Below are 27,719 nucleotides of genomic sequence, written 5' to 3'. Positions count from 1 at the left end.
AAATTCATCTAATAGTTATATTTAGTCTTAACACTTTTAAAGCTACTTTTTGATTATAATTTCTGTTAATCAATATTGTATACTTTGTATTAACACTTATTCTTAAGATTAAGAAACATCATTTAAAAAAAAAAAATCTTTAACAAAATTTAACCTTTTATGGGCACACATAATGAAATTCCTCATTATCTATGACTAAAGACCATATTTAAAATTATGTTAGGGGTGCCACTCTGAATAGACCTTGCAGTACGCGATCCGAATTTGATCGGAACGCACAATTATGAGCTCAACGGGCAACAACTCAATTCTCAGAATCAAAGAGTAAATGGAACAGATATATTGGAGAACTTCCTAGTATTGTTACTCTGACTTTCAGCAATTTCCTTCAAACTAGTCCAAGACTTCTTCTTTCTCTTACTGGATGTTGAGACAGTCTTCTCAACATCTGTCATTGATGAACCATCCTGGGTTTCACCTTTCTTCTTGGACCCTGTTCGATTTCTTTTCCTCTTCTTTGAATCCAACAAAGAAGTAACAGAAACTGTTGACAATGGAGTTGCAGGACCAGCCATAGGATCATCTCCAACTAGCTCAGATGAAACTGTTGCATCCGTGGTACTGCCCCCAAAAGCATCGAACTGTTCAGATTTTTGGGTTGCTGATTCAGTAGTGTCAACTCTTGTCTTATCGATACTAGCCACTAACGTATCCAAATGTTCAGACTTTTGCATTGCAGATCCAGTAGGATCAACTCCTGCCTTATCAATACTAGCCACTAACGTATCCAACTGTTCAGATTCTCGGGTTGCTGATTCAGTAGGATCAACTTTTGTCTTATCGATACTAGCCACTAACGTGCCCAAATGTTCAGATCTTTGCATTGTTGATTCAGTAGGATCAACTTTTACCTTTCGGGTTGCTGATGTAGCAGGGTCAACTGTTAAAGTTTTTGGTTTGGCAGGATATAGGCTATTCATATAGCCTCTTGAGTTTCCTCTCTTTAGATTTCGATGTGAGCAGAAATGACACTCATATACAACTGAGTTCTTCGAGGGAATACCTGATGTTTTGCGTTTCTTTCGTGCCTTTCTTTTGTTCTTCTCAATCCGTGCTGTACTATTGTAGCCAGCCTGAAGGATAGATTCACACCTGTGAAATATCAATTACAAGTTAGTATGCAAGCGTAGAAAAAGAATGAGAAGTCGACAATGACTCATTCAACATTAGGATAGAGAGTTGTTTCCGATAGACTCAAGAGATCTTTAGATGCGTACAGTGATCCGTTTGCAGTTCATCATTGGATGTCATTTCTACATTGGTTCGTACAAATGTCAAAAAGAGATGTCTAGGAGGATATAGTGCAGGCAGACCTTAGGTTGTTTTCGACAGACTCCAAAGAAAACAGTCCAAAGCAGTCCAGAAAGAGAATAAGCTAAAGTGTAAGCATAACAGCGCATTCTGAACAGTACAACGAAACAATACGATAATTAATGTACAAGAAACAAAAGATAGTAACAGAAATTACAACTACTAGTATGGATGGATAGCAATACAACACATTACTAACTAGTGATCTTCTATAACCTCCTGCGCTAATTTGTATCCTCGATATGCTCCAATCTAAGGTCATGTCCTCAGTAAGCTAAAAACTACGTTATGGCTAGTCTAATCACCTCTCTCTAAACCATCCATAGCCACTCTCTCACACCTCCACACATTTGTGCATCTACATCTCCATGCCTGAACCATCTCAGTCTAGCTTCCCGCATCTTGTCCTCAACCAAAACCACTCCTACCTTATTCCGAATATACTCATCTCTAGTCCTATCTCTCTTACTATACCCAACGTCAACAAATATCCATTTTTTAACCAATCACAAGATTAACAAAGTATGCATTCATAAATGCAAGACAAATCAAACCAAAATTATATGAAAAAGCTCAAACCTTTGACAGGTTAATAATGAAGGGTCAGGTGAAACACCCAAAGACTCAGCTGATACAGCTAATCTCTGCCCAAAAAACGCAGCAAGTGAAGGTATGGAACCTTCTCCACTAGTCCAGTTAGCAATATCCTTTATATGCTCCAATTTCAGCATCGATTTCGCATTAACAAGAGTTTGTTTCTTCTTCACACCTGATTCTTCTCGCAATGTAATTGAACCAGATGCTTTACCAACTCCATTCTTCCTCGACGGTTTCTTACCCATTTTTGCCGTCGGATAAGGTTTTCCGCCGTCGCCGGAGTCGGTAAAGCGAGCCGCCGACGACTTCCTCTACGTGAAGCTGATATAACAAATATTGGGCTAGCTTTACTTAAAGCCCATATTCAAAACCCATGTTAGTTTATTGGCCCAAAATGGTATTTATTTACTAGGAAATTTCGTAAATAGCCACTAAAAATAATTTAATTAAGCTTTATAGCTATTATTTGATAATTACGATCCGTATATGCTATAGGAAGAAAAGAGGCGATCGAAATTAAGAGAAGGAGAAGAGAGATGAGTGAGAAGACAGAGAATGAAGAAAGGTAAATTATATTTATATATCTATTAAAATATTAATGTATATCTATCATATAATTGTATATATATGATAAATATACATATGAGTTTGTATCAAGCGAGCGGGGTTGGGAGATATAAAAGAGTAACGAGAGAGGCGAACAAGTGAAGGCGGAGACGGAAGCTAGTTTTAGTTAATTATTTCTTCAAAGTCAATGTCTCTCATATTTGACATTTATTTAATAAAAAAAATCCGATAATGTCAAATAAAATAACATTTAATAATTAATAGTCAATAAGATTCCTATGTTTGTAATTTGAAAAAAGAAAAAAATCTTCTAGAAACTTATTTCTAAAATATATATTTTTCCTTTCAACGAAATTTGACATTTGGTAGATTTTAATGAATTTAAGTTTGACACGTTGTTATGTCAACGTGGCACCACGTGGTTCTTAGGAATTCACTTGTCTATTTAGACTCATTATTTTCAACCATTATAAAAAAATATAAATATATTTTGGTCAATTTAAATTTATAATTGTAAGATTTATTTTTAGAGGTATTTGTAATTGAACTTCGCACTGTCAAAAAATCAAATCTAAAATTTATAAATTGAATCATCTCACTATAATTTAAATCGTTGATCGACATAATTGATATTTTTATTGGAGAACATTATTTAATTTTTAGAATATTCTGTAAATGTTAAAGCGCTTACTCAAACATAAAACGTCAAACACCAAATTAAGAAAATCAATTTTTTTACAAAAAATACATCAAAATCAAATTAAAAGTCAACAAACTAAATTAGTTCGATTTAATTCTTTCTTCTTTTCAAATTCACCTAGAAATATTAGTTACATTGTACTGCATATTTTGAAACATTATCGATATAATTTCTATATTAGTAGCAACAATGCTAGCTAACCAAATATTTAAGTAACAATAAATAGGATAATAAAGTAATATATATTTATATATATATATCATTAACATGATATGTACATTAAGAGCAATTATACGTGTTACGTCTATATTTATATTTAATTATATGAGCAAAGAAATGGAATAGCGTGTGTGATTAGATGAATATGACATTTTCTCACACTACTATCCACAAAACTCTTAATTAAAGTTTGAAAAAGACCACTTTCAAACTCATTATTTTAATATTCTAGAACCAATAATTATTTGGCACTACAACAACCCATATTATAATTTCATAAAATTGGATACATAAAATATAACTATGATTTGTTGCTAATAATAAAAATCAATTAAGATCGAATATAATTGATTTTTTTATAAAATCTATTTCAATAAAATATATACACTGATATCTCATGCGATATAAAACCTACTTAAAAAATTCAATCTATTTCATGTAATTTTAATGAAATGCTCCTTTTTCTTTTTCTTGTTCTTTTAATGGGATTCCCCATTTTCTTGGTTTGGTATGATACCAAACTCTAATATATAGGCTTTATCATCAACAATATTATCCATAACCACAAAAAAGTCTTTTAAGTCATAAAGTACTTTTATAATATGATCACTTTTTCTAAGCAACTATAGTTTAATTATTGAGTTGCAATAATTTTGCTAAGCCTATTAAAATAATAATTGAACTTAGAGTAAAGAAAACAATGCATATTGCTCCAACAATAATGGATGCTCCCATTGTTGTGGTTGATGTTCATTAGATCCCACTAGAGGAAACATAACACAAAATAAAGAAAAATCAAGTGGGGTGGGGTAGGGTAGGGTAGGGGGTGGGGGTGGAGGTCAAAATTATCTTCTTATTTTTTTCATGTTATTACTCTTATAATTATTGAATATTTAAACACGTGATATAGTTTTTGTCAAATATTTTTATGCGAATATCTTATAATTATTGAATTTTCTTTTATGCGAATTTTGAATTTTCTTTTATGCATGTAATCAAATGTCTATTACATTAAACAGTGAATCACTTAAAATATGTAAAATTCTTTTAATTACATAAACTAACCTCAAATATACATAGTAGTAAATCTTAGACGTATCTCAATTAACTTTTGAATTTTTCTAATATGTTCATAAATATTTATTACGTAGATAAAATAAATCGGTAAACTTTGTTATAACCCAATAAAAAATAACGAGTAATAATTTATTTATTTTAAAAAAATGAGTCAACGACACTATATATTGTTACAAAAATCAACTAAAATTTTTAGTCCATCATAAAAGTATGAGAAATTATATTAAACATTTAGGATTAATTTTTTTTATAGACTAAACAGAATAATACTTCATATTATAGGGGTCAAAATGAAATAACTAAACTATAAGGGCAAAAAGTGAAAGCAACCAAAGTTTAAACCGACATGTTGACCCGGTTCCATCTTTGGCCGGCAACTCCCGGTTCACCGGTTCAACGAGTACCCGGTTCAATTTCTCATTCTCCTTCTCTATAAACCACACATATACACAATTTTCCAAATACCAGAGCTATTCATAATAACCAAAAATATAAAAAAATCTTTTCTGTGTATTTTGCTTTCTTCCCCAATTCACCTCAGGTTCCTCCTAACTTTATCTTTTTTTGTAAATATAAAAAAAAAATTGAATTTTTAGCTTATTTTGTGTATATTGTTCACAAATCTAAGATTTTTCTATTAGGATAATCTTATTTGTGTGAAATCTTTTGGGGTTTTCCTTTTTTTCTGTGTATATTTTGATTTGGGTTTGGGTTTGGGTTGGTTGTTCTTATCTTTCCTTTTCCTCTAAGTAATCTACTTATTACGTTTGATTATTGAATTTACGTGTTGTGGACGAAATTGGGGTTGTATTGTGTTATTTAATGATGGGTATTGAGTAAAGTTTGGATCTTTATTGTTAAAAGGGTTGCTTTATTTGTTCCCTTTTGTCCCTTTAGTTGTGTGGTGATTTGGGGGAGTTTGAAAGTTCAATTGGGTTTGTGGGATTTGTTGAGATTGTGTTGAGTTGGGGTGAGTTGAGAGGTTTTGCGGTGGAGAGTTTGATTCTTTGAAGTTAAAGATTTGGTGTTGGTGTTGGTGTTGGTGTGGTGGGGGTGGAAGATTAGTCAGTGAGGATGGTTGAATCAATTGGTGCAATATCACTTTTAGGGAGGGTGCCAGTTTATGGAGTTAATTGTAGCAAAGATGTGTCGAGTAAACGGAAGTCGATTGATGTATGTCGATTGCCTTCTGCTGATTTTCTTGGCAGAAAGCTTGTTTGTGGTTCGAATTTACTGAGATTAAGAGGTGATTGTGTGAGGTTTTCGTTGATTAGAGGTCAGGCGATGGAATTGACCAAAGAGGCATTTTCGTTCAGAGAGGACGAGAAAATATCTAAAGATTTTCGTTATAGGATTGAGACTGATGTGGATAAAAAGCCAGGGAAATGGCCACCAACGAATAAAGCTGATAATCCAGCTCTTCATAATCCATTGCTTAGACAAGAGAGGATGGGCTGTGGATGGTTAGCAGCTATATTTGAATGGGAAGGTGTGTTAACTGAAGACAATCCAGATCTCGAGAAGCAGGCGTGGTTAGCTCTGTCTCAGGAAGAAGGAAAATCACCTCCTCCGGGTTTTATTTTGAAGAGAATTGAAGGAATGAAGAATGAGCAAGCGATATCAGAAGTTCTATGCTGGTCAAGAGATCCTGTTCAAGTGAAGAGAATGGCTACTCGGAAGGAAGATATTTATCAAGCCCTGCAGGGGGGAATATATAGCTTCCGACCTGGATCACAGGAGTTCGTCAACACCCTGATGCACTACAAAGTGCCAATGGCTTTAGTGTCTACACGTCCAAGAAAATATGTCGAGAATGCAATTGGTACCATTGGCTTTGAAGGGATATTTAGTGTAATTGTAGCTGCAGAGGATGTTCACAGAGGGAAGCCTGATCCGGAGATGTTTGTCTATGCATCACAGCTTCTACAATTCATACCAGAGAGGTGTATTGTGTTTGGGAACTCAAACCAAACCGTCGAGGCTGCACATGATGCTCAGATGAAGTGTGTTGCAGTTGCTAGCAAACATCCAGTGTATGAGCTTGGTGCTGCTGACTTGGTTGTGAGGCACCTTGATGAGCTCTCGATCGTTGACCTAAAGAACCTTGCTGCTGTTGAGCTGACTGAATTTGGATCTCCTGAACCAGAATTGGAAATGGAAGAAGAGGATGATCCTTATCCTCCATCTGCAGTGGCCGTCGATGATGGTTTCTGGTAACATCTCCCCAATGTACAGTAGTCGCGCTTAATAATATTCAAATAGGATATAGAAAAATGTAAACTAAAATGCAGGGCAAGAAGTGTATCAGAAGGTGGTCTACATTGGGCTGCCATCAACCTGACTTTGTATGTGATATTTGTATTATATATGTATATCTTCTGACCATCGCGTCTTAAAAGGTTTGAACATAAATAACATAGAAAATAAGATGCATATGAATGGTTGAAAGCTCTCCCTGCGTAAAGAGAACTTGCAACACAAGCGTTGCTGTGTAGTTATCTTTGTCGAAATCGTATTCATTTCGTTGTAGCAGTGAATGTGCTGCATATGTACTTTAGCTAGTGTCTCTTGGTTTTCTCTGGCTAAGCACTATGATTTTTGCTCTGTGGTTGTAGCAGAGAATGTGCTGCGAATTTATTGATGTTGGTAACTAACTATGCATTGTGTTTCACTAAACAATGAAACAAACAATAAACTGGGATAGGCAGGATAGGGGTTGCTCGACTGGTAAGCACCCTCCACAAAGAACATCAGAGGGTAGAGTGTGTAGGTTGTTAGAATCTTCAACATTGAAATAAAATACACAACAGAAATACATAAATTATTACGATATCAGTAATATATTAATCATATCAATCACTTAAACATAAATTTATTTAAATTATTACAATCGTACCGGTTATTCAGAATATGTTATTACATCAATTAAAAATTATTCAAACACTGAGATGACTATAATTATGACGGCATTCTGGGCACGTCATGTTTGTAATCATCCAGTTATAAATACAGCCATGATGATACACATGGCTGCAAGGGAGGAGTCGTACGTACTCAGTCTGTTTGAATTCTGTCAAACAGATCTTGCACGTACCGTCTGTAAAGTTCGTTCTGTCTTGTACCGGATATGGTACCTGACGGAATGAACTAACGACCCGTCTAACGGGTCGCTGGGCAATGTAGAGTCTAAACCTGTCAGACACCTCCCAGTATATAAAAACTAACAATATAAGTATTATTCCTAACAATGCAGCTAAAATGAACATTCCAACAGTTGAGTTAGATAGATCCTGCCATATATATAATTTGGCAGAAACCGAAATGATGAAGCAAAAAATAATAAATATCTGGTTGAGAAGAAAGAAAAAGGTTACCAATTTGCATTTGTTGATCAACGCATAATAAAGAAAGAAAATGGATTTATAGATTCGTACCTTAACGTTAAGGAAGAAGAAGAACATGTTTCCTGTTGCTGAAATGGGATTTATGATAAATGATAGATTTTTTCTTTTGTTCAAATGAACATCAATGGTGTTTGTGGTATACATAATTAATTTGAAAAACCGAAGAGTGAACGTTTTAATTATTTGCAATTTACTTGCTACAAGTTAATAGATTTTGCTGTAAATGTTTTTTTTTTGTTAAGGAACCTTACAAAAAAAAAGTTATTTCTTTTTTTGGATGGAAACGTGAATGGCTGTCAAAATAGGAAGAGGAACGAAGATAAAAGAGAGTTTATGACTTGTATAAAATGAAAATTGAGTATTTTGGTGGTGATGGATGTAATTTTGAGAGTGCTAGCTATATTGGGAAGTTTCTTAGTGCAATTTTATTCTATTCTTGACTAGATTCTCAATATAGTAATTAGAGACAGAATCTCTCACCTCTCGCTAACTGAAGCATCATTCCCAGACAGGCAAATGAAATTTTAAAAAGAACCTTGTTTCAACATCTATGGCTATATCTCCTTAAGTCATTCTTAAAAATATTCTTTAGATATATTTAGTTAAAATTATTCTAAACAGAGTGAAGGCTGCTACAAATACATATATTGTCTCAAAGTCAAATATTTGTGACATATTTTGTTTACTTTCAAAGTAATTATATTTAAAGTAGTTGACTTTCTCCTGGTCCCCGTACAATACATAATGTTTCAATTTTCCAGGTCCCATTCGTGGGTCATCTATAAGTCGATACAAATTAGTATCGTCAACACGTACTAACGTTCTATATATGTTTATTAATACACCTTTATGATTTAAAACTGTAAGCTTTCCGCAATAAGCATCATAACCAATGTTTCCAATAGGAAAATAACTTGATCCCATCGGAGGTTTAGGCACGCCTGGTGGGCTGTACGCGACACCTCCCCACTCAATGTTATTAGCAAAGCCTGTCAAGCTTGTGAAAATCTTTTGAGGCCAAAAACCAATTTGGATATTTCTTTCATCAAGTAAAAGCCACCAATTTCCATTGGTTTCATCCTTTTATTAAAAAAAAATAAAAAAATGAAATATTAGTGTATATATATTTAGCTTTCAAAATCTTGAAAAATACTTTACATACAATAAATAAATACCCGTTCGATAAGCATCGGGAACTCCCATGAACCCCCTGCTCCACGTTGTGAAGTATCATTGAAAACTATATCAACAGGTATATCAGGGTATACTTGCACAAAACCGGGACATAATATATTGAAACAATGTTTATCACCAGCCTAGTAAACATGAACTGTCGTAAATAACTAATTGAAGGAGATTTCAAATTCATGAAGGAAAAAATAAATAAATAAATATACTTACTTGAAAATGCACGAAAAGCCTAGTTTTATTGTCCTTATATAGAGTTGGATCCACCTAAAATAAGAAATAGATATTTAATTTATTTTAGTAATGAACAAAACAAATTAGATGACTAGTATATCGTGATTTCATCAATAACGATTCATTAGAATATGCTTGTTAGATGTGTAACATTCAAATCACCCACACTTTAATTACCAATGAATAAGATAATAAACTTACTCTCCAACCAACTTGTATAATGTCTGATTCTTTTTGAATTTTCAATCGACATGCACTGTGTTGCTGACCTTCAACTTGAGGATTATATAGACTACTGGACATTTCAGCTCCCGCAAATTTGTTCTTTGGATTATATGGAGTTCGAACTATTGCCAACTGTATATAAAAATGAAAATGAAAATGAATTATTTGTTAAATCATGATAGGGTGCATTACTAAACTTAGCCTATTTACTCTCTTAAAGCAATTAGCATAGAATTTGGTACTTTGCATACTTTTAATTTAAATTTTATGTAAGACAAGTGATACATATATAGCAAAAAAAAACCGTTACCTTGTATCCTTGTGAAGATATATATCTTCTTTTTGATTCACGTTTATTATTCATCTGTTTATACACATAATGAAGTATATGAGACTTGTGGCTATGAATGATGAATATATAAGTAGTGGTGCTTAACATAGTAGATTTTACAATTGAAATTATGATTATATTATTTAAGACAAAGTAGTGAACTAATGTAACATTATATATCTTACAGTAGTCAATTCGGCGTCAGATATTACATCTTCTGGCGGTGGCATATTTCGTTGTCTAATAAGATCCTCTCTAGTAATCCTTCTAATGGGAACCGTTCCAAAAGAACAACCATCATCTAATTTGGACCATATTCTTGATGACCAATTAGTTTTAGAGGTACTTGAATTTTGTTTTGACCTTGCTAAAGTAGGTTTCATCTGTCCGTCCAAAACTCAAATGTGTATTAATAAATAATTTAATTATTATAAAGTTTATTTTAAAAGTAAAGTGGAGAGAGAAAGAAAATACATGCCTCCGGATGAAAATTGTGATTCTTTAATAACGGATGATCAAATGCTGGTTGTTTATAGAAATCTACACAATCATATATATCTCCAAACTTACTCTGAGAACCAACATGATTAAGTTATTTTTATTACAATTAATAATACACATAAGTACAATAATCACTCACAAGACTTCTAAAAGTAATGACTTTGTTTGCCCAAAATATGTACCTTAATTGTTTTAACTGATGGCTTGTTAAGAAGCTTAAATTGTTCTTCCAACTCTAGCTCCTCAATTTTAGATAGCAATGTTTTTCCTTGAACGCTATCATAATTCAAAAGAAGATACAACACCAATAAAGTTTGTCGAATAATCCCTTGATGGAGGATCAACATTGCCTGAATACATTAATTTACTTTTTAAACAATTCACAGCTTTAAACAACAAAATTATTGTTAATTTTTAGATTATTAGCTAACAAAACATGAAAACAATAGGTAATGAACTTACTCGATTTACTCTGGTGTATGAACGCTAAAGTGTTTTGAACACCTAATATTTCATCTTTGGCTAGTATGAGGAAGATGTTACATATGTATATAGTTGGATTTTGGATTGACTATTGCACGTGACATTAATGCTATCTTTTGAAATATTGCCTAACAAATTCTAAAAGAGTTTATTATTAATTAATTATAATAAATGGTAATTGCTCATTTCAATTAAAATCCAAAAGGATAGTTTGACCACATTGACTTTTCATTTCTCCTATAAGTTCAAGGATATATATATATATATATATATATTTGGATGATTTAAATTCAGGCAAATTCATGTTTTGATTGATTTGAAAATTGGTTAAATTTATTTTTAAGTCAGTTTTTAATTATTTAAAGTGTTTAATAAATATAAAAATAAGCTAGAAAGTGTTTGACAACAAGTTAAAAAACAAAAGTAGGTCTCTCCCTACTTTTATTTTGACTTAAAAATTATTTAAGTTTGGCTTTTTTAATTTTGACTTAAAATCTATTTTTGTTTTAAGTCAAACCAATCAGGCTCATAGTATAACTGAGTTCTAAAAGTACAAATATGTAATTAATATTACTCTCTCCGTTTAACAAAGAATGACCTAGTTTGACTTGGAACGGAGTTTAAAAAAAGAAAGAAGATTTTTTAATCTTATGGTTCTAAATTAAAGTTTATATCTCATTCCACTCCTACACATATCCCTTCTTCGTTAACCATTTTTATTCCCTTTTGCATGTGCTAAATTCATATCAAACTCTACATAATCAACATTAGTAAAGTGGCAACGTCAGTTTTTTTTAGTTTTTCCTATTTGTATATGTTTTTCAATCGTATCATATATTTGATTCGATGCTTAATATTTTTTTTAGCCAATTTATTATAGGGTTTTTATATTGTTTGCTTCATTTTAATGGCTCATAATTCAAAAAATATTATGAATATTTTTATGTATTCAAGATATATGCTTTCGAATATAATGTATGAAATTGATACTTGATACATCCTATTAATAATAAGTATACGAAATTAAAATGAGATCATATAATAGATACGTGAAATCAACATTATATCATATAAATAGATACATGAAATTAATATTATATCATATAAATAGATATATGAAATAATAGTAGACACATAACAAATACACAAAAGTAATATTAGATACTTCTATGATACATATGAATCTACTTGTATGATACTCATGTATCTAGGTGTTTTGTTTGTTGGATACATCATATATTGATAATAGATACATCAAATTAGTGAATTTTATAATGTTAAGAGTAATAAAGTGAAATTAATCAAATTGCATGACCAAGATATACATGTTTTGTCTTTTAAAAATAATATTAACGAATTTATTATTTCAAATAATAATAAAATAAAATAAGGAAAAAAACTACCTTTCTACCCATACATAATAAAGTGAAATTAATCAAATTGCATGACCAAGATATACATGTTTTGTCTTTTAAAAACAATATTAATGAATTTATTATTTCAAATAATAATAAAATAAAATAAAATAAAAATATATACACTCCTTGATTTCCACCTTATATTAAGGAAATTGATTAAAACTAATTAATTTAAACAAATAAAATAGTTATCTCAATTTTAAAATTCGGCAGAACATGTATTTCAGGGATTCAAACTCATGTATCCTAAGAATGAAATATGGTAGAGAAAGCAACATTTTAAAACTATTGGGAATCTAAGTAATTAGGACATAAACTAATGAGATTTATGTAGTTCCTATATTAATCCTTTAAAAAAAACACAAATCAAATACATAATACGTAGCTCGGATACATTAAATACTGATTCAAATACAATAATATGTAATCCGGATACATAATATATAGCTCGAATACAGCAACAAATGTGTTGCATATGTTCCTGGCTAAGCACCATGATTTCCACTTCACTAAACTTTGTATAGAATAGAATCTTGTTTCACTGGGACAGGCAGGGTTAAGGGTTGCTTGGCTGGTACGCACCCTCCACCTTCAAGAAGGAATAAAGTATCGAGCCCGGGGGTTATTTTTTTTTTGGAAGGGGGGTGGTGGTGTAAAAGAAGGTCAGTACACTCAAAAATGAGAACAAGTGGAGAAAGGAGGAAAATTCATATGCATGAAGAAGCATATGTTTTTGGTGATTGTGTTTGTTTCTTGTCTTTATTTCATTCTTTTTCGAGCAGCGCTTGAAATTTTTGACTCTCTCAGTCGTCGTTCACTTTTGATTGTCATTATTTTCTTTTTTAGAGTCAAACGATAAGAATTTCGATTAACATTTGACGATGTACTTTCTTCGTCATATTGATATGCAAAACAATGCATTGTTTGTTTAAAATATCGAAGTAATGTAATCTAATTTAAATCTTAAAATTAATTAAATCAACTTTTGAAAAGCACAACATAACAACTAAGTATTTGATCGGAAGAACATTGGTCAGAGTGAATGTATAACTACTCCGGCGAACCATGCAAACTACTCAAGTCGTTTAGTAGGTGGAGACCTGAAGGGTTGGAAATCTTTTACGATGTCACACTACTCTTTCGTAAAGTGCTCTTCCCACTCTTTCTTACGATAGAAAACCGTTTTTGAGATACTTAGCCTCATAAAATTGCTTCTAAAATTATATATTTTGTAATTTATGATATAGATAACATAAAACTAGTTTGAATTATATTTTACCTTAGAAAAATATTGTTTCAGATACATGTATTTGACGAAAAATTGGAATAGAATCCGTTGAACATAACATGGGCTGTGGGGGTAATTAGCTCTTGTGACCCAGCCCATTATAATTTTGGGCCAGGTGCCTTGCTCAGTTGTTTAAAGCCCATTTAGACAAATTTTCAAGTTTTTTTTTTTAATAAAAGAGATTGAGATGTAACTTGTAAGTTAATTTATTTCGTAATATAAAGTATGTAAATGAAACTAAAGATAGTTGATTTGGCTATTATAAATTCTACGATCGCAAAATTAACGATAGAATTGTAGATGATGTGAATCCATATTATACTAGTTTGTTAGCAATTCAATTATATTTCTTATATATATGCTTTATCGTGAAATTATCGATCATAAATTTAAACAATTATATTAACGAGAAGATAGGGTAAATACTCCAATTCTAGAAGATTCTTATTAAAGAAGCAAACTTTCATTGGTCCTCAATATTTTTAAAAAATAATAGTGTTTTTAGTTTGTCCATATTTATGTAGGGGCCTATTATTAATAATTATTATTTGAGCTATTGCAATTGTATAGGAGAATCTATAGCTAATGATTGTCACACACTATGAATTGAATTTGGCCATATTTTTTCTACATAATATATAGTTGGTATCCTTTTTAATTAAAAATATATAAATTGATCTACCACATTTGAATTCAATATTGTTTGCACTTTGCGTCATCAACACATTTAATATGTTTTAGTTCAACTTTTACACTACTTATTTTTAGATAGAGACATATTACATATGCACTTAGGTAATACAAACATCATTATCTATATTGTTCACTAAAAGTCCAAAAAAGAAATATTATAAATAATAATAATAATAATATATATATAACTTTCATTTCAAAATGAATGATGATAACTAATTATGAGGATTACACTCATTGCTGAACTTAATTGAATATTTCTTGGCACAATCTAACGACAATCATGTATTAATTATGTTTAGGGGTGGGCATTCGGTAATTCGGTTCGATTTTGTTTTTTTGGTTTTCGGTTCTTGTATAATGTATACTGAACACCGAATCGAAATAATTCGGTTCGGTTCGATTTTGTTATTTCAATTTTTTTAATGGGCTTGCTTAGTTTGACTTTTAAAAATTTACAAGTTTGTTTGATTTTTCAGCTTAATGGGCTAAAAATAGTTATATCAAAAAATGTCTTTTACTTTTTACTTTTTACTTTTAAATTATAATTTTTATTGTTTAACATTAATAATTAATATAATATAAATATATATTATAATATAATATATTTCGGTAAACCGAAATACCGAATTACACAAAATTACATACCGAAAACCGAACCGAAATACCTAAAATACAAAAACATATACCGAATATCAAATCGAAAATCAAAATATCAAAAAAATTCGATTCGGTACGATATTTCAATTTTCCAGTGTTTATGCCCAGTCCTAATTGTGTTCGCATTTTAAAAGATATTATATATTTTTTAAAAAAAAAAAGATAAAAATAATTAACATCATATCAAATAATTTATTTTAATTTTGAAGAAAACAAAAATATGAGTATTATGAGATCATTATTTTAAAAATAAGACTTTAATTACTATACCGCATGATTAATTGTATAATATTCATTTTATACTAATTATTCACCTTGTATAATTTTTTGTTTAGTTGATATTTAGAACTATTGAAAGTTAGAATTATTACTTTTAGCAATGACTTTATTGGTATTATGACAAATTACTTTTCAAAAAATATAATAAAATATTGATCATAAAAGGGAAGTGATCCTAATGTATATAGACCATTCAATCAAAAAGGTTCCTCATTTTTTTAGAATCGTTTCGTAAGTGGAATGAGATAAATAATTTATTTTCATAAATTTATTTTATTTCGTTTTTTATATATAAAACGATAATATATTATTTTAGTGTAATCAGTTAGATAAATAATTTCAAAATTAATTAATATCCCATATCAAATATAAAATAAAATTAATATCAAATTTTATCTCAAAACTATTATATTATTAAAATTTCAGCTAGCCTGTTCAACAAGAAAAATTGCATTTTGGATATTAGAAAAAAAGGTTTGATTTTTGTTACTATATTGAAAAAACCTTTATATTTTATCCTTTCACAAATTATTTTAAGTTTAATCACATTTTAACTGTTAGAGAATATCATGGTACAATTTAGGAATCTTTTATTCTTTATTGAACAAAAAATAATTAGGTCTCTTTTGGAATCAATTCCAAATTGAACGTGGCACAACTTAATAATTATGTCTTTGAAATTTTGTGTAACAAGCTAATTAATAATTGTAAAAATGCAATTAGTTCTATCGATAAAACAAAATTATTTTTGGTTATTTGACTTAACTATTTTAATTTTCGTTAACTGTTCTACTATCAATTAAGCTTCGATTCAAAAGGAAGAAGTAAGGGAATATCGATCGTGTAAAAGTCATTGTGTTTACGTTTTTTTTGTCTATTAACATTGTTTTTTTTATTACAATTAGCGTGTTTGACGAATAACTTATTGTATTTACAACACTTAAAAAATAATTACACTAACTTTATTTACTAATCAAAATGAATAAAAAATTCAATTTGTAGAGGAAAATATTGACTACATAAACAATTATTAACTAAAGATACAGTGAGACTGCTCATTTTGTAATCAGAAGTTTCGTATTATGGATATACAAAAATCTTTAATCAGAAATATGACAAGTATGCAATTTCCGATGGTTTTAACTCTTTAACTTAACGTCTTATACAATCTCTATAATACAAACAAAAGTTAAAACATCATATACGTATATCACAGAGTTCAAGTTCTAAACACTAATACTATAAACAAACACTTTATATTATCCATAACACTTACAAAAATAACAACAGAATAAATCTTGGTTCGAGAAATCAAAACAAGAGAAAAGTATTGTCTAATCAACGGCTGTCACGCAGAGTTTTATCGAACTACTTATTTCTTAATGAGAAATGCTTGATTTTAAACTTTGAATATGAAAAAATCTTTAACAGAAAACATTTCTTTCAAAGAAGCTCTATAAAACATAAATTCAAATTAATTAAATTTCAAATATTTCAATAGAGATATCGAACAACAAATGAAAAAATAATACGTAAAAATATGTGTATATTAAGAGGGACCACAAAAAGAAACTATGGATAGTGCCGCACCTTTTAGTTCCCTGTGCCACATTAACCATTCTTTTTCATTCAATCTGCTAGCAGTTGTCTCTCTTTATAGCTAAACAAAAATTAAAGAAATGGGAGTGATAAAGCTCTAGCCGCCTCAGCACACCAAAATCCTAATCATTTTGCTGATACCCAATTGTCTCTATATATATATTGGAAGGTTTTCTTTCAATTTTCAGTCAATTCTATAGAACAAACCCTACAAAGTCTTAATTTTTCCAGTTTACTGAGCCAAGGTATCACCTTTTTGTCACCTTTTATGTTGGTTTCAGTTAGTTTTGTTAATCAAGATTCAATTTTTCTGACATACCCATGTTTCTTTTGTATGCTTTTGTTGCATTTCTGTTTTCTTCATGAAGTTGTTTTGGTTAATCAAGATTCAGTTTTTCTGAAGCCCCATGATTTTTTTCTTTTAGTTTTGGTTTGATGGTTTTGTTAGTTGTGTTGTAATTCTTGTTTGTTGCCATATGGGGGTTGATAGTATTGATTAAAGATTCAAAATTTATACATGTGGGTTGTGGTAGTCTGATTGAATGACATGCATAGTAAACTAGAAAGAAGAAAGAGATAAATGCTTTAGATAATGTGAACAAGACTTGTATTATAGGTTAGACTGCTTTACAAGTTTCAGTTTCTCGTGTTCTTCTGAGTAGTTTTAAGTGTTGAATGAAATGGCATTGTGTAAGATTGCATTTGATGGTCTGGGATTCAGGTATGATTGATGCAGGACAGGAATATCAAGCCACATTTTCTTTATTGTAGCTGTGTTTCGATATGGAATGAGATGGGGGTGGGGTGGGGGAGTTTACAGCATGTAGAATTGTAGAGCACTGTAATGAAAATTTCTAGATTATTGCAATTCGAATCTTATGTTGCTTATATAGTACATCTTAATTAACTTTAATATTTGTTCGGATTGGTGATTGAGCCTGCTGGGTAGTTGGGTTGGCCCTATCCTATTGGTGTATAACTATGCTCAATGAAGATGCGAGAGGTTCATTTGACGTTTCCCATCAAAAGTACTCTTCAATCATTATTTAGTTATCCTCTTCTGTTACTAAATGTAATACACAAGTTAAACAATAATCTGAATTCCTTGTCTACTCAAATGGCATACATTCTAGTTAAAAGTGGTTGACATCAGTTTTTCCTGTGATATTCAGGCACAAAGCATGGCCTTGATGTCTCAGGCAGGTTCTTCACATTGCATTTACTCTGAAAAGGTAAGATGTATCAGTGGACATAGAAGCATCATTAACAATATGGATATGTTCAGAATGCGGGAGATATGCTTTGGCGTGGATATTTCTTCACGCAATGCCTCAAGACGAGTGCAAGGGAATTATTTGAATCACATAGGAGTGGGAAGTAGACGTGGAGACCTGACAATTGTAGCTGCAAGTCCTCCAACAGAGGATGCTGTTGTTGCAGCAGAGCCGTTAACAAAAGAAGATCTTGTAGGATATCTTGCTTCTGGATGCAAATCCAAAGAAAAGTGGAGGTTCGAAGTTAAACTTTTCTTAGTGCTCTTAAATTTCAGTTGCATATAGTTAACCAAGAATATGAATATTCATTCTCTCGTTTGGCCTTTATAAGTAGAATAGTCTGCTCATTCACCACATATATGCCTTGATTGTCTTTCAAGTATGTCGAGTAATTCATGAATCAATTCACATCGCTTGTGTATTTTAATATACGGCTATTTTTTATGTAGTTATTCTTTCTTCAGCTTCTGTTGTAGTGTATGATACGGTAGATGTATTATATACTTTTTACATGTCATTATTGTGGTTATTTCTCATTTTCCATTTCTAAGAAATATAAATATCATGGGCAAATTCTCACCGTCATGCATTCAAGATGTGGATACTAGGGAACTAGGACATGATGCAGCTCTTTTCATTGAACTAACAAGTTGTACCATTTGGGCAACTTGAACACTGGAAACATTAATCAATTTTTCCTAGGACACTGCTGTCTCTAATTTTGTTGCAAATTTTGAATTGTTGAAATTTCGGTAATACAATTTTTGAACATGGAGTTGGGAGCCATTCCCTGGATCAGGTATTTTTTCATAAATGTGGTAGCTAGGATTCTGCCTCAGTCATTATTTGGATAGTTTGTTTTACTTAACTGTGCGTCTGGATCTAGACCATAATAATCAGGTTCAACTTTTCTTGTTCTCTCAAAACTTGATGAGCAGGATAGGCACTGAACATGAAAAGTTTGGTTTCGAGTTTGGAACCCTGCGACCCATGAAGTATGATCAAATAGCTGACTTGCTAAATGGTATTGCTGAGCGGTTTGATTGGGAAAAAGTAATGGAGGGTGACAAGATTATTGGCCTGAAACAGGTAACGTGAACTTGGTGCAAACTTTGGTTTAAAATATTCTAGGTTGAATTTGTCATGGCTCCATACAATGTATTATGCTACTTACCATGAATAGAATCATAATTCCTGGTTCATTTTTTTCCTCAAGTGCAAGTCTGTAGTAAGTAGTAATTACTTTAGCATAATTGGTGGATAATTTGCACTGTCTTCGCAGGGAAAGCAAAGCATATCATTAGAACCTGGTGGTCAGTTTGAGCTTAGTGGTGCACCACTTGAAACACTGCATCAAACTTGTGCAGAGGTTAATTCACATCTTTACCAGGTTTGTACTTTTGAAACTCCATCAGTTTCCCTTTTAATGAAATAGTGGGCAATTAAGATCTTTCTAACTATACATAGTCTGCACTGGGGAAATGTAAGCGAACTTTAATTATGCGATAACATGGCTTGGAATAAAAGGGAATCTCATTTTTTTGAGTTTGAGAAATCCTGCAAATGTGTCGGCCATTTTTGCTTCAGGTGGTTGATGACTTATTACACTAGGGATTCTTTACCCAGTATTCTGGTTCTTCTGATCAGAGTCTCTAGTTGTATAAGAAAATGTTGCTTCAAAAGAACATTGTTGGGGTGAAAGTAAAGTTATGACTTCCTGACTGTCTTGTCGATGAACATTTGGAGGCAAGAAAACCGAAGCTATTCTCACAGGAGAAATATTCACGGATAAATTTAAGTTTTGCTGATATGTAATAGTTTTCGTCTAATGGTACAGGTTAAAGCTGTTGCAGAAGAGATGGGAATTGGATTCTTAGGAACTGGATTCCAGCCAAAGTGGGGGCTGAAAGATATACCAATAATGCCGAAGGTAAAAACAATATGCTGATCGATGTTGTAACCAAAAGATTTGTTTGGTGTGTTGGTAACTTAGCATCTTATCTCTTTGAGACTGCTATTTTAACAGTGAAAAGATGTTAATATTTTTGTACACGACCATTTCACATATTGTTCAGCATGTCAAGTGCAGTAGAATCCCAGTTTCTAATATAATTTCATTATTCATTATTATTTGATGAGACTAGTGTAGCTCGAAGCTCATTCTCTCTGATTTCATCATTTTGCAACACCTCATCTTTTTACCTACAAACCTTACCAGACAATGCCTATTTCGCATAGTTATTTTTGAAGTGAAATTTTTTTCTAATCCACCTTCGATCATGAAAATCATGAATAAGTTAATCATCGTTGATATTTCTAGGAGCCGAAGAGATGACAGATGAGATATTGTTCTAATGATTAGTTATTCAGATAAATGGTTCAGATGTAGCTTGTCTCACATCTTATTTCTTCTCTAAAAGACACAAGAACAAGTAAATAAAGGTGTAGAACTTCAATTCTTTCCTTTTGAGCTAATCATTCATCTTCTCCATTAGGCTAATCTAGATTAACAATCCCCACTTCTTCGACTCTTCTCTTACGGATTTAATAAAAAGGACGAAGGAGAAAGAACAAAAGAAAGCTAAAAAAATCTTTTAGTTGCTGTACTATTCTCTTACTGTCAACTCGAAGATTAAAAAATTTAGCTTTCTTTTTCTTTTCCTGATCAAAAAGAAAATTACGATTTGACAGTAAGGGAATGCTAAACCTGATCCTTGGACCAGATCTAGTAATTATTTCCAATAAATGGAAATTATATATAGATCTTGCCTACCTTTTCCCCCCAGAGTCTTCACAATTTAGAAATGCAAATAGTTTCCCCCCACTTGTTTCTTTTATGTTCTTTACTTATTTACTTTTAACTAAGCCAGAATTATGGTATGTTATTTTGATTTGCAGCTGTAATTTAAAAATAATATTTGCACCATCTACCTCTATTCATATTCTGTACTATGTACAACATCATGTGCTTCTCAGACCTCAATATTATTTGTGTTGTCATGTTCTTCTAGCTTTGAAAGATATATCTATTTCTTACTTTTCTCAAGTATGATTTGACCTCTTAGATCTGCGATCAGCTTGTGTTTTCACTGACAAAGTACTTTGACTCAGGGGAGATATGAGATTATGAGAAATTACATGCCTAAAGTTGGCTCACTTGGGCTGGATATGATGTTTAGAACATGCACTGTTCAGGTAAGCTGAATGGTTTAGCTTTTTTCTTTTCATTTCGTTCCATTTTTTTGATGGGATGCCATTGCCCCTTGACTATTGGAGTGCATACCCCTGTGCAGCATTCAAAGCTATATTTTTTTTTCCTGCCCATTTGTGTCTGGGTTCCCGTCATGCCCTGCATGGTAACATTCATTAGTAAGTTGAATCAATATTTACGAATATGTTGTTGACAGGTAAATCTGGACTTCAGTTCTGAAGCTGACATGATCAGAAAGTTCCGTGCTGGTCTTGCCTTGCAGCCTGTATGGTACCTTTATCCTTTCTGTCCTTTCTATTTCTACATGAAACTTATTTAGTTATCTAACTAATACAATGAAACAGATTGCTACAGCTCTATTTGCAAATTCACCTTTCACTGAAGGAAAACCTAATGGTTATCTCAGCAAGAGAAGGTATGTGTTTAAAAAATATAATGCTTGTTTCTTTGAGGACTATAATCGAAGTTGTACATAACAATTTTTTGTTTGTTTCACCAGCCACATTTGGACCGATACAGATAATAACCGCGCTGGGATGCTTCCTTTCGTCTTTGATGACTCTTTTGGGTAAGTTCTCCTGTTTTTGCAAATAGTTATAGTTTCTTGAGTCGTGACATATTATTTTCTTTCTTCAGTCAAGATTACGTTTGTTAAAGTTGGAGGGCAAATGGTAGGGGCAGTCGGAGTCATATTAACATTTTCTTTTTCTTGTGGTATTTGTAAATGAATTCTTTAAAACTACTCATATGTCTAACCTGATTGTTTTGAAAAAGTGAAGAAACAATTCGACCTATTTACTTGAAACGGAAAGGGTAATTCAACTTATACTATTTAACCACATATGTTGTGCTGGTTCATAATTATATAGTACATGTGACCACATGAAGGAGACATTATTGTCTACTAGCAATCAATTTCACTTCTTTTGAATGCTGAGTTGAGGTTCATTTCGGGCATTTATGCCTTCACACTATGATTTTCAGCTGGAATTGTGTATATATCTTTTTGTTACCTAAGGCTGCTGTGGGATGGTCTTCAAAGCTTCTTGACTTGTCAGAAAAAACCGTGCTTCCTTGTACTTTTAAGCGCATGGTCCTTTTGTTTAATGTATCTCATGGTGAATGCACTTGTCGTACATTATACACGAGCTAGGTTAGGGAAATGGATAAGATTTGTTGGAGTTCGAGATGGGCTGTCCTAACCTGTTTTGATGTTTGTCAACAGAGCTATGTGATGGGTTAGGAATCAAATGAAATTGTGTATTTAGTGTTAGCAAAATTCATCTTTTGTTGTCATCTTCAGAACTTCCATTGATTAATTTCGTTTTCACAGCAAACATTTTCTTTTCTAATGGACGCAGGTTTGAGCAATATGTAGATTATGCACTTGATGTCCCAATGTATTTTGTCTATCGGAAGAAGAAGTATGTTGATTGTACTGGATTGTCTTTCCGGGTATGTTATTTATAACAATAACAGATTTATAAATGTCACTCTCTTGTGCTGATTTAACAACATTGCTGCAGGACTTCATGAATGGAAAACTTCCGCCCATTCCCGGCGAATACCCTACTCTTAATGATTGGGAGAATCATCTCACAACAATATTTCCTGAGGTATGCAAGCTTCATCCAAGAAAATGTCCTTTACTACTGGTTTGTCTATGTATGGTTATGGAAGTATGAACTCGGGTTAACTATATCAGGTCAGACTCAAAAGATATCTGGAAATGAGAGGTGCTGATGGAGGGCCTTGGAGACGGTTATGCGCATTGCCTGCATTCTGGGTATGCAATCTGACTCTAGGATTTATGATGTTGTTTTTTGTAAAAGAAGGAAACAAAAAGCGAGTATTACTCGGTAAAGCACCAGGGAAAGGGAGAATAGAATATTGTGCTCACCTCACCTCCCACTGAGAGGAACTTCTTACTCTTTCTCCTGTTTGTTGGGACAATTGCAAAGTTTGTTGTGGCTACTTTGAACCAAACAGCTCAGTCATCTTCTTTTTTTCCTTTTCTTTTTTTCAGGTGGGTATACTCTACGATGAGGGGTCTTTGCAAAGCGTTTTGGACATGACATTTGATTGGACTGCAGAAGAAAGAGACATGTTAAGGAATAAGGTAATATATCCTTGCTCATTAAAGATTATCATGCATTTCCTACCTAATCTGTAATTAGCTAATGTATCCATGGCTGCTGATATATCTGCATTTTGTAAGCATTTATCTATGTTTTATTGTTATGTAACAATTCGTTCTCCTTTTTTTCTGTTTTTTTTTGGTTATCTTCTCGTGATGTCAAATTTGAACTCTTCAGAAACTGTCGAGAGAAAATAAAAAGCATCCAACTGTCTTATTGTAGTCTCTAGTCATTTTTCTATTCTTTATCTTCTTGTTGATTTCAATATTGTGTATTGAAAATGGTCCATATCCTCATGCTTGGAAAAGAGAAACTGTAAATAGGCCTTTATTTTTATACACTCTGAAATCCTATCTGTATTAAAATATGCTTGCTTTGCTCTTCTCCTTGTGGAACTTGGACAAACAAAATCATTTAGAAACAAAAAAGGGCAATGTGACCATGAATTCTCTATCTAAGAAAAAAAACAGTTGCTTTTCTTAAACTATAATTTTCAGTTCCTCAGATTTGGGGTTAGTAATTTATATTCAATATTGGAGATGACTAATATCACTCCCATTTAGTAGGTGCCAAAAAGTGGTCTGAAGACACCATTTCGAGATGGATTGCTTATGCATGTTGCTCAAGATGTTGTCAAGTTGGCAAAGGTGGGTTAAAGCTTCTAATGCTCCATGTCTTGGTATATTTCTACATGCTTACTAACTCATTATTTGCTTTCCGATCTTCAGGAAGGCTTGGAAAGAAGAGGCTTTAAGGAAACAGGATTTCTGAACGAAGTAGCCGAGGTTGTTAAAACAGGTAAGTAACGACGTAAATTTTTGGTTTGAGATTGTCTTTTTGGACTTGTGTTAGTATCTTTGTCTTTGGATACAACACAAAGTCAAATAATGATACATTATTTAAACTGCTAGATCCATTTAGAGTTCCAATTGAACTGTTATTTGTACTTCTGGTAGGTGTAACACCAGCTGAGAAGCTACTGGAATTGTACCATGGGAAGTGGGGACAAAGTGTGGATCCTATCTTTGAGGAGCTTCTCTACTGAAGTTGTTTGAGAGTGCAATTTCAATTCTGTCTTTTTCCTGTGTTGTAAATGATTTCTCAATTTCATTGAGAGTTATATCAGCCGATTTTTCCATCGTTAGACAAATAATCTAGCTAGCTAGATTAAGATATGTTACATGTATCTATGGCTCGAAAACGTCATATGTAGCTCTCTCCCCTTGGGATGTGATCAATCTGGTTCCAGATAGCATTTGTATACATTTTCCCCAGAAAAGTAACATAGCAATGCTAAAGTAATAAATGAATCTATTGGCTGACCAACTTTACTTGTTTCTGCTTAGACTGTTTCTTCCCCCTCTCCCCCATCACTCACACCCATTCACACAGACAGTGATGCACCGCGGAGTCTAACGCCTATTTAGCAGCAAACTGTTCTGTAATTTTATCAGGTAGATACTGCATTATTGTTATTACAGCCCACAGGTAGCAGCTACATTTGCAACAGTGCTAGTTGCAACATGGAGCATCTGATGCATAAGGTTCAGCCTTATCCAAACAACATACCCGACGTTATCCTATGATGTGTCAGGGGAGGGTAATGTATATCCTATGATGTGTCAGGGGAGGGTAATGTATATGTAGACTTTACGTGCATCGCTGATCCATGGTTAAAAATTCATATTGAAGTGGTGTGTATCAAAACAAGACTTTTTAGCTGCTACCTGTGGGCTGCAAAGTAGCATCTCTATGAATGTTATGACACAATAGGAACTAAGCAGAGCAGATGACACAAAGATGAACCATTAGGATATGAGTAGGTCCTTCTGAAAATTATCATGTAATTGAGGCACACGAAAGCTAGCTCGATACCTCTATAAATATAAGTAGGCTCCTATAAAGCTGGTGGAAGGGTAACAAGTACGCGGAAGCTAGACTAACACCTCCATGAACATAAGTAGGCTCTTTTGGAGTTGGTGGAAGATAGTCGGTATCTAGTCAGATAGTTGAGATATATTCGAGTTAATCCGACATCACCACGATATAAGTAGACTCTTGTAAAGCGGTGGAAGATAGCAAATATCTTATAGAACATGATATAAGCGGATTATCTTGAAGTTGACACAAAGGATACAAGTGTCTAGTGAAATAGTCGAGGTGTCTCGAAGCTAACTTAGTAACATAGTTAAAAACAGACAAAGCTAATCTAAACACCATAATTATCCAAAAAAATAGGCTCTTTTATAGAAATTGGATGAAATGTATATCTTGGGCCCAAAAGTTCATCTGGGCTCAGGCCCAAAACTTTCATCTGAGCTCAGGCCCAAGAAGCTTTACCTTTTTACAGCCCACTGTTTTTCCCTTGCGGGTCAAGAAAACCATGGGCCAATCAGCGAAAAGCCCTAGACAGTTTTATCCACAATTAAACCCCAATCAATAACTGCTATACGCGCACCTCAAGAGCGTGCCAACACGTCAAATCTTATTCTTAACCAAGAAGTAACAAGTCAATAAATAAATATAAATAAATCAAACATTGACTTGGACTTGACTTGATATTGGAGAAAAATGATAAAATTATATTTTGAAAACGAGAAGAAAATTGTTCAGATGGTAAATATTAATAATATTCTGTTTTAAACGTTATGATTATAATTTTAATTTGTCAAGAAAACGAAAAGGTGGAAGCTTCTATATAGGTGTATATAAGAAAAAAATGCAGGCGAAAATTAGAGTAAAAGATAGTCGAATGTCATAAATATAAGTTACTTTAATCATTTATCAAAAATAATACTTTTGCCTTTAAAAGATCAATACAAATAAAGTTATGTACATATCAATATTAAAATTTATTAATGTCGTCAAATATAAGAAAGGAAAAAGAAGAAAGTCTTTGTCATTATTTGAGTATTAAAAGATTTGATTCAAGTCCTTCTAAGTATAGAGTCGTTTTTATTAAGGAATGTTTCATCTTTCAATAAATTAGAAATTTCAGCAAGAATCTAAATTTAGTAGAACCTTAAAGAATGATTACTCAATAGTAATTATATGTATTACCTTATATATTTACTGTAACGTAAAATATTTATTGAGAAATATTAAATAATTATTGATTCAACTACATATCACATAAGAAATTATTTTTGTTCATGTCTATATATAAATAGCATCACATTGAATTCCAATGCGATTGGGGAAAATTTGAAAAAAAGAAGAGGAAATTTGATATTATAAAGATTTGGTTAAGTTAATCACGTAAGGTTCATTTGGAATGAATAAAATTTATCTATTTTTATTCAATAATCTCGAATACATATAGATAAAAATATCAATAACTATAATATATTTAGTATAATTCCTTATGTGAGGTCCAGAGTTTACAAGAACATGCTCAAATCCTACCCACATCTCATGAACTAGACAAAAATGTTGTTTCTGGCCTATCATTGTCTTAAAGTAAAATATTTTCAAATAATTTGAAAAAGAAAAAACACAAAAAATTATAATAACAATAAAATAGCGTGAAATGATGAGCATTACATAATATATAAATGAAAGAACATTTGTGACAACAATATACTCAGATATTTGAAACTAAAAAAATATATATATGATAATCAAATATGAAGAATAAAAAATTACGAGTATAGCATCAATATCATTAATAAGAAAGAAGATCAAAGTGCGATCACCAAATTAAAACCTCTCCGCATGAAAAGTAAGAAAACATTCAATTGTCAATTAACTTTTCTATCATAATTTTTAACCTTCGTACCTTCGTATTTAAAATCATATCATCGATATTGATAAATTCAATTTTAAACTTCTTAATGTTATAGTATTTTCAATGTCTTATTAAAAATAACTTCATATATAACGTTTCATATGTTTGACTGATTAAGAGTTATAAATTTACATGAGCAAAAAGGCTATATTCATTCCTAATCTCAAGGGTCAAATCTTAATATGATTTGATTTAAATAAAAATTACTTTTCATTTAAACTGTTAAATCTATAAAAATATCAATATTTATATTTTTTATATTAAACGACCCCTAAATTACGTACTTTCCTCACAGTAATCAACCAAATCCGTGACCTCACGCTCTGTTAGATTCTTCAAGTCCCATAGATTCCTTAAAACATTGTCGTAATATTTCTGAATTTTAGACCTTTTTATAAAAATCCCAGTTCCCACAAAACTTGCAAAAAAACTAACCTAAAAAAGCAATAAAATAAAATAAAATAAAAATTAAAAA

General features: G+C 31.9%; 4 protein-coding genes across 6 annotated transcripts; 2 read left to right on the top strand and 2 right to left on the bottom strand.

The window, feature by feature from the left end:
* Positions 1 to 121: 121 nt before the first annotated feature.
* On the bottom strand, positions 122 to 2,338 carry LOC101259063 (uncharacterized). Its single transcript, XM_004245560.5, has 2 exons — positions 1,951 to 2,338; positions 122 to 1,152 (listed from the first exon to the last, which is right to left on the bottom strand). The coding sequence occupies exons 1-2, from the start codon at positions 2,211 to 2,213 to the stop codon at positions 318 to 320; spliced, it is 1,098 nt and encodes a 365-aa protein (XP_004245608.1). The 5' UTR covers positions 2,214 to 2,338; the 3' UTR covers positions 122 to 317.
* Positions 2,339 to 4,994: 2,656 nt separating this feature from the next.
* Positions 4,995 to 10,296, bottom strand: LOC101259356 (uncharacterized). Its single transcript, XM_026032581.2, has 6 exons — positions 10,099 to 10,296; positions 9,893 to 9,946; positions 9,559 to 9,714; positions 9,337 to 9,390; positions 9,111 to 9,251; positions 4,995 to 9,015 (listed from the first exon to the last, which is right to left on the bottom strand). Exons 1-6 carry the CDS (start codon positions 10,294 to 10,296, stop codon positions 8,524 to 8,526), a joined length of 1,095 nt encoding a protein of 364 aa, XP_025888366.1. The 3' UTR covers positions 4,995 to 8,523.
* Positions 5,606 to 6,929, top strand: LOC101258773 (5-amino-6-(5-phospho-D-ribitylamino)uracil phosphatase, chloroplastic). Its single transcript, XM_004245559.5, has one exon. It carries the CDS (start codon positions 5,606 to 5,608, stop codon positions 6,746 to 6,748), a length of 1,143 nt encoding a protein of 380 aa, XP_004245607.1. The 3' UTR covers positions 6,749 to 6,929.
* A 6,431-nt stretch (positions 10,297 to 16,727) lies between the features above and the next one.
* Positions 16,728 to 24,783, top strand: GSH1 (gamma-glutamylcysteine synthetase). 3 transcript variants are annotated; one of them, XM_069287621.1, is made up of 17 exons: positions 16,728 to 17,079; positions 17,772 to 17,906; positions 18,007 to 18,344; positions 19,047 to 19,197; positions 19,391 to 19,498; positions 19,946 to 20,038; positions 21,220 to 21,303; positions 21,516 to 21,584; positions 21,664 to 21,734; positions 21,819 to 21,887; positions 22,681 to 22,774; positions 22,846 to 22,935; positions 23,025 to 23,105; positions 23,346 to 23,438; positions 24,024 to 24,104; positions 24,186 to 24,255; positions 24,414 to 24,783. In XM_069287621.1, exons 2-17 carry the CDS (start codon positions 17,823 to 17,825, stop codon positions 24,500 to 24,502), a joined length of 1,665 nt encoding a protein of 554 aa, XP_069143722.1. In that variant the 5' UTR covers positions 16,728 to 17,079; positions 17,772 to 17,822; the 3' UTR covers positions 24,503 to 24,783. The 3 variants fall into 3 exon arrangements, with proteins under 3 accessions (XP_069143722.1, NP_001234010.2, XP_025888059.1); XM_026032274.2 differs by having other exon boundaries at positions 16,892 to 17,079; positions 17,772 to 17,862; NM_001247081.2 differs by lacking the exon at positions 17,772 to 17,906 and having other exon boundaries at positions 16,853 to 17,079.
* The last annotated feature ends 2,936 nt before the right edge of the window (positions 24,784 to 27,719 follow it).

This window comes from Solanum lycopersicum, chromosome 8 (assembly GCF_036512215.1).
Source record: "Solanum lycopersicum chromosome 8, SLM_r2.1".
Classification (NCBI taxonomy): domain Eukaryota; kingdom Viridiplantae; phylum Streptophyta; class Magnoliopsida; order Solanales; family Solanaceae; genus Solanum; species Solanum lycopersicum.
This window is presented reverse-complemented; position numbering and strand designations above follow the sequence as displayed.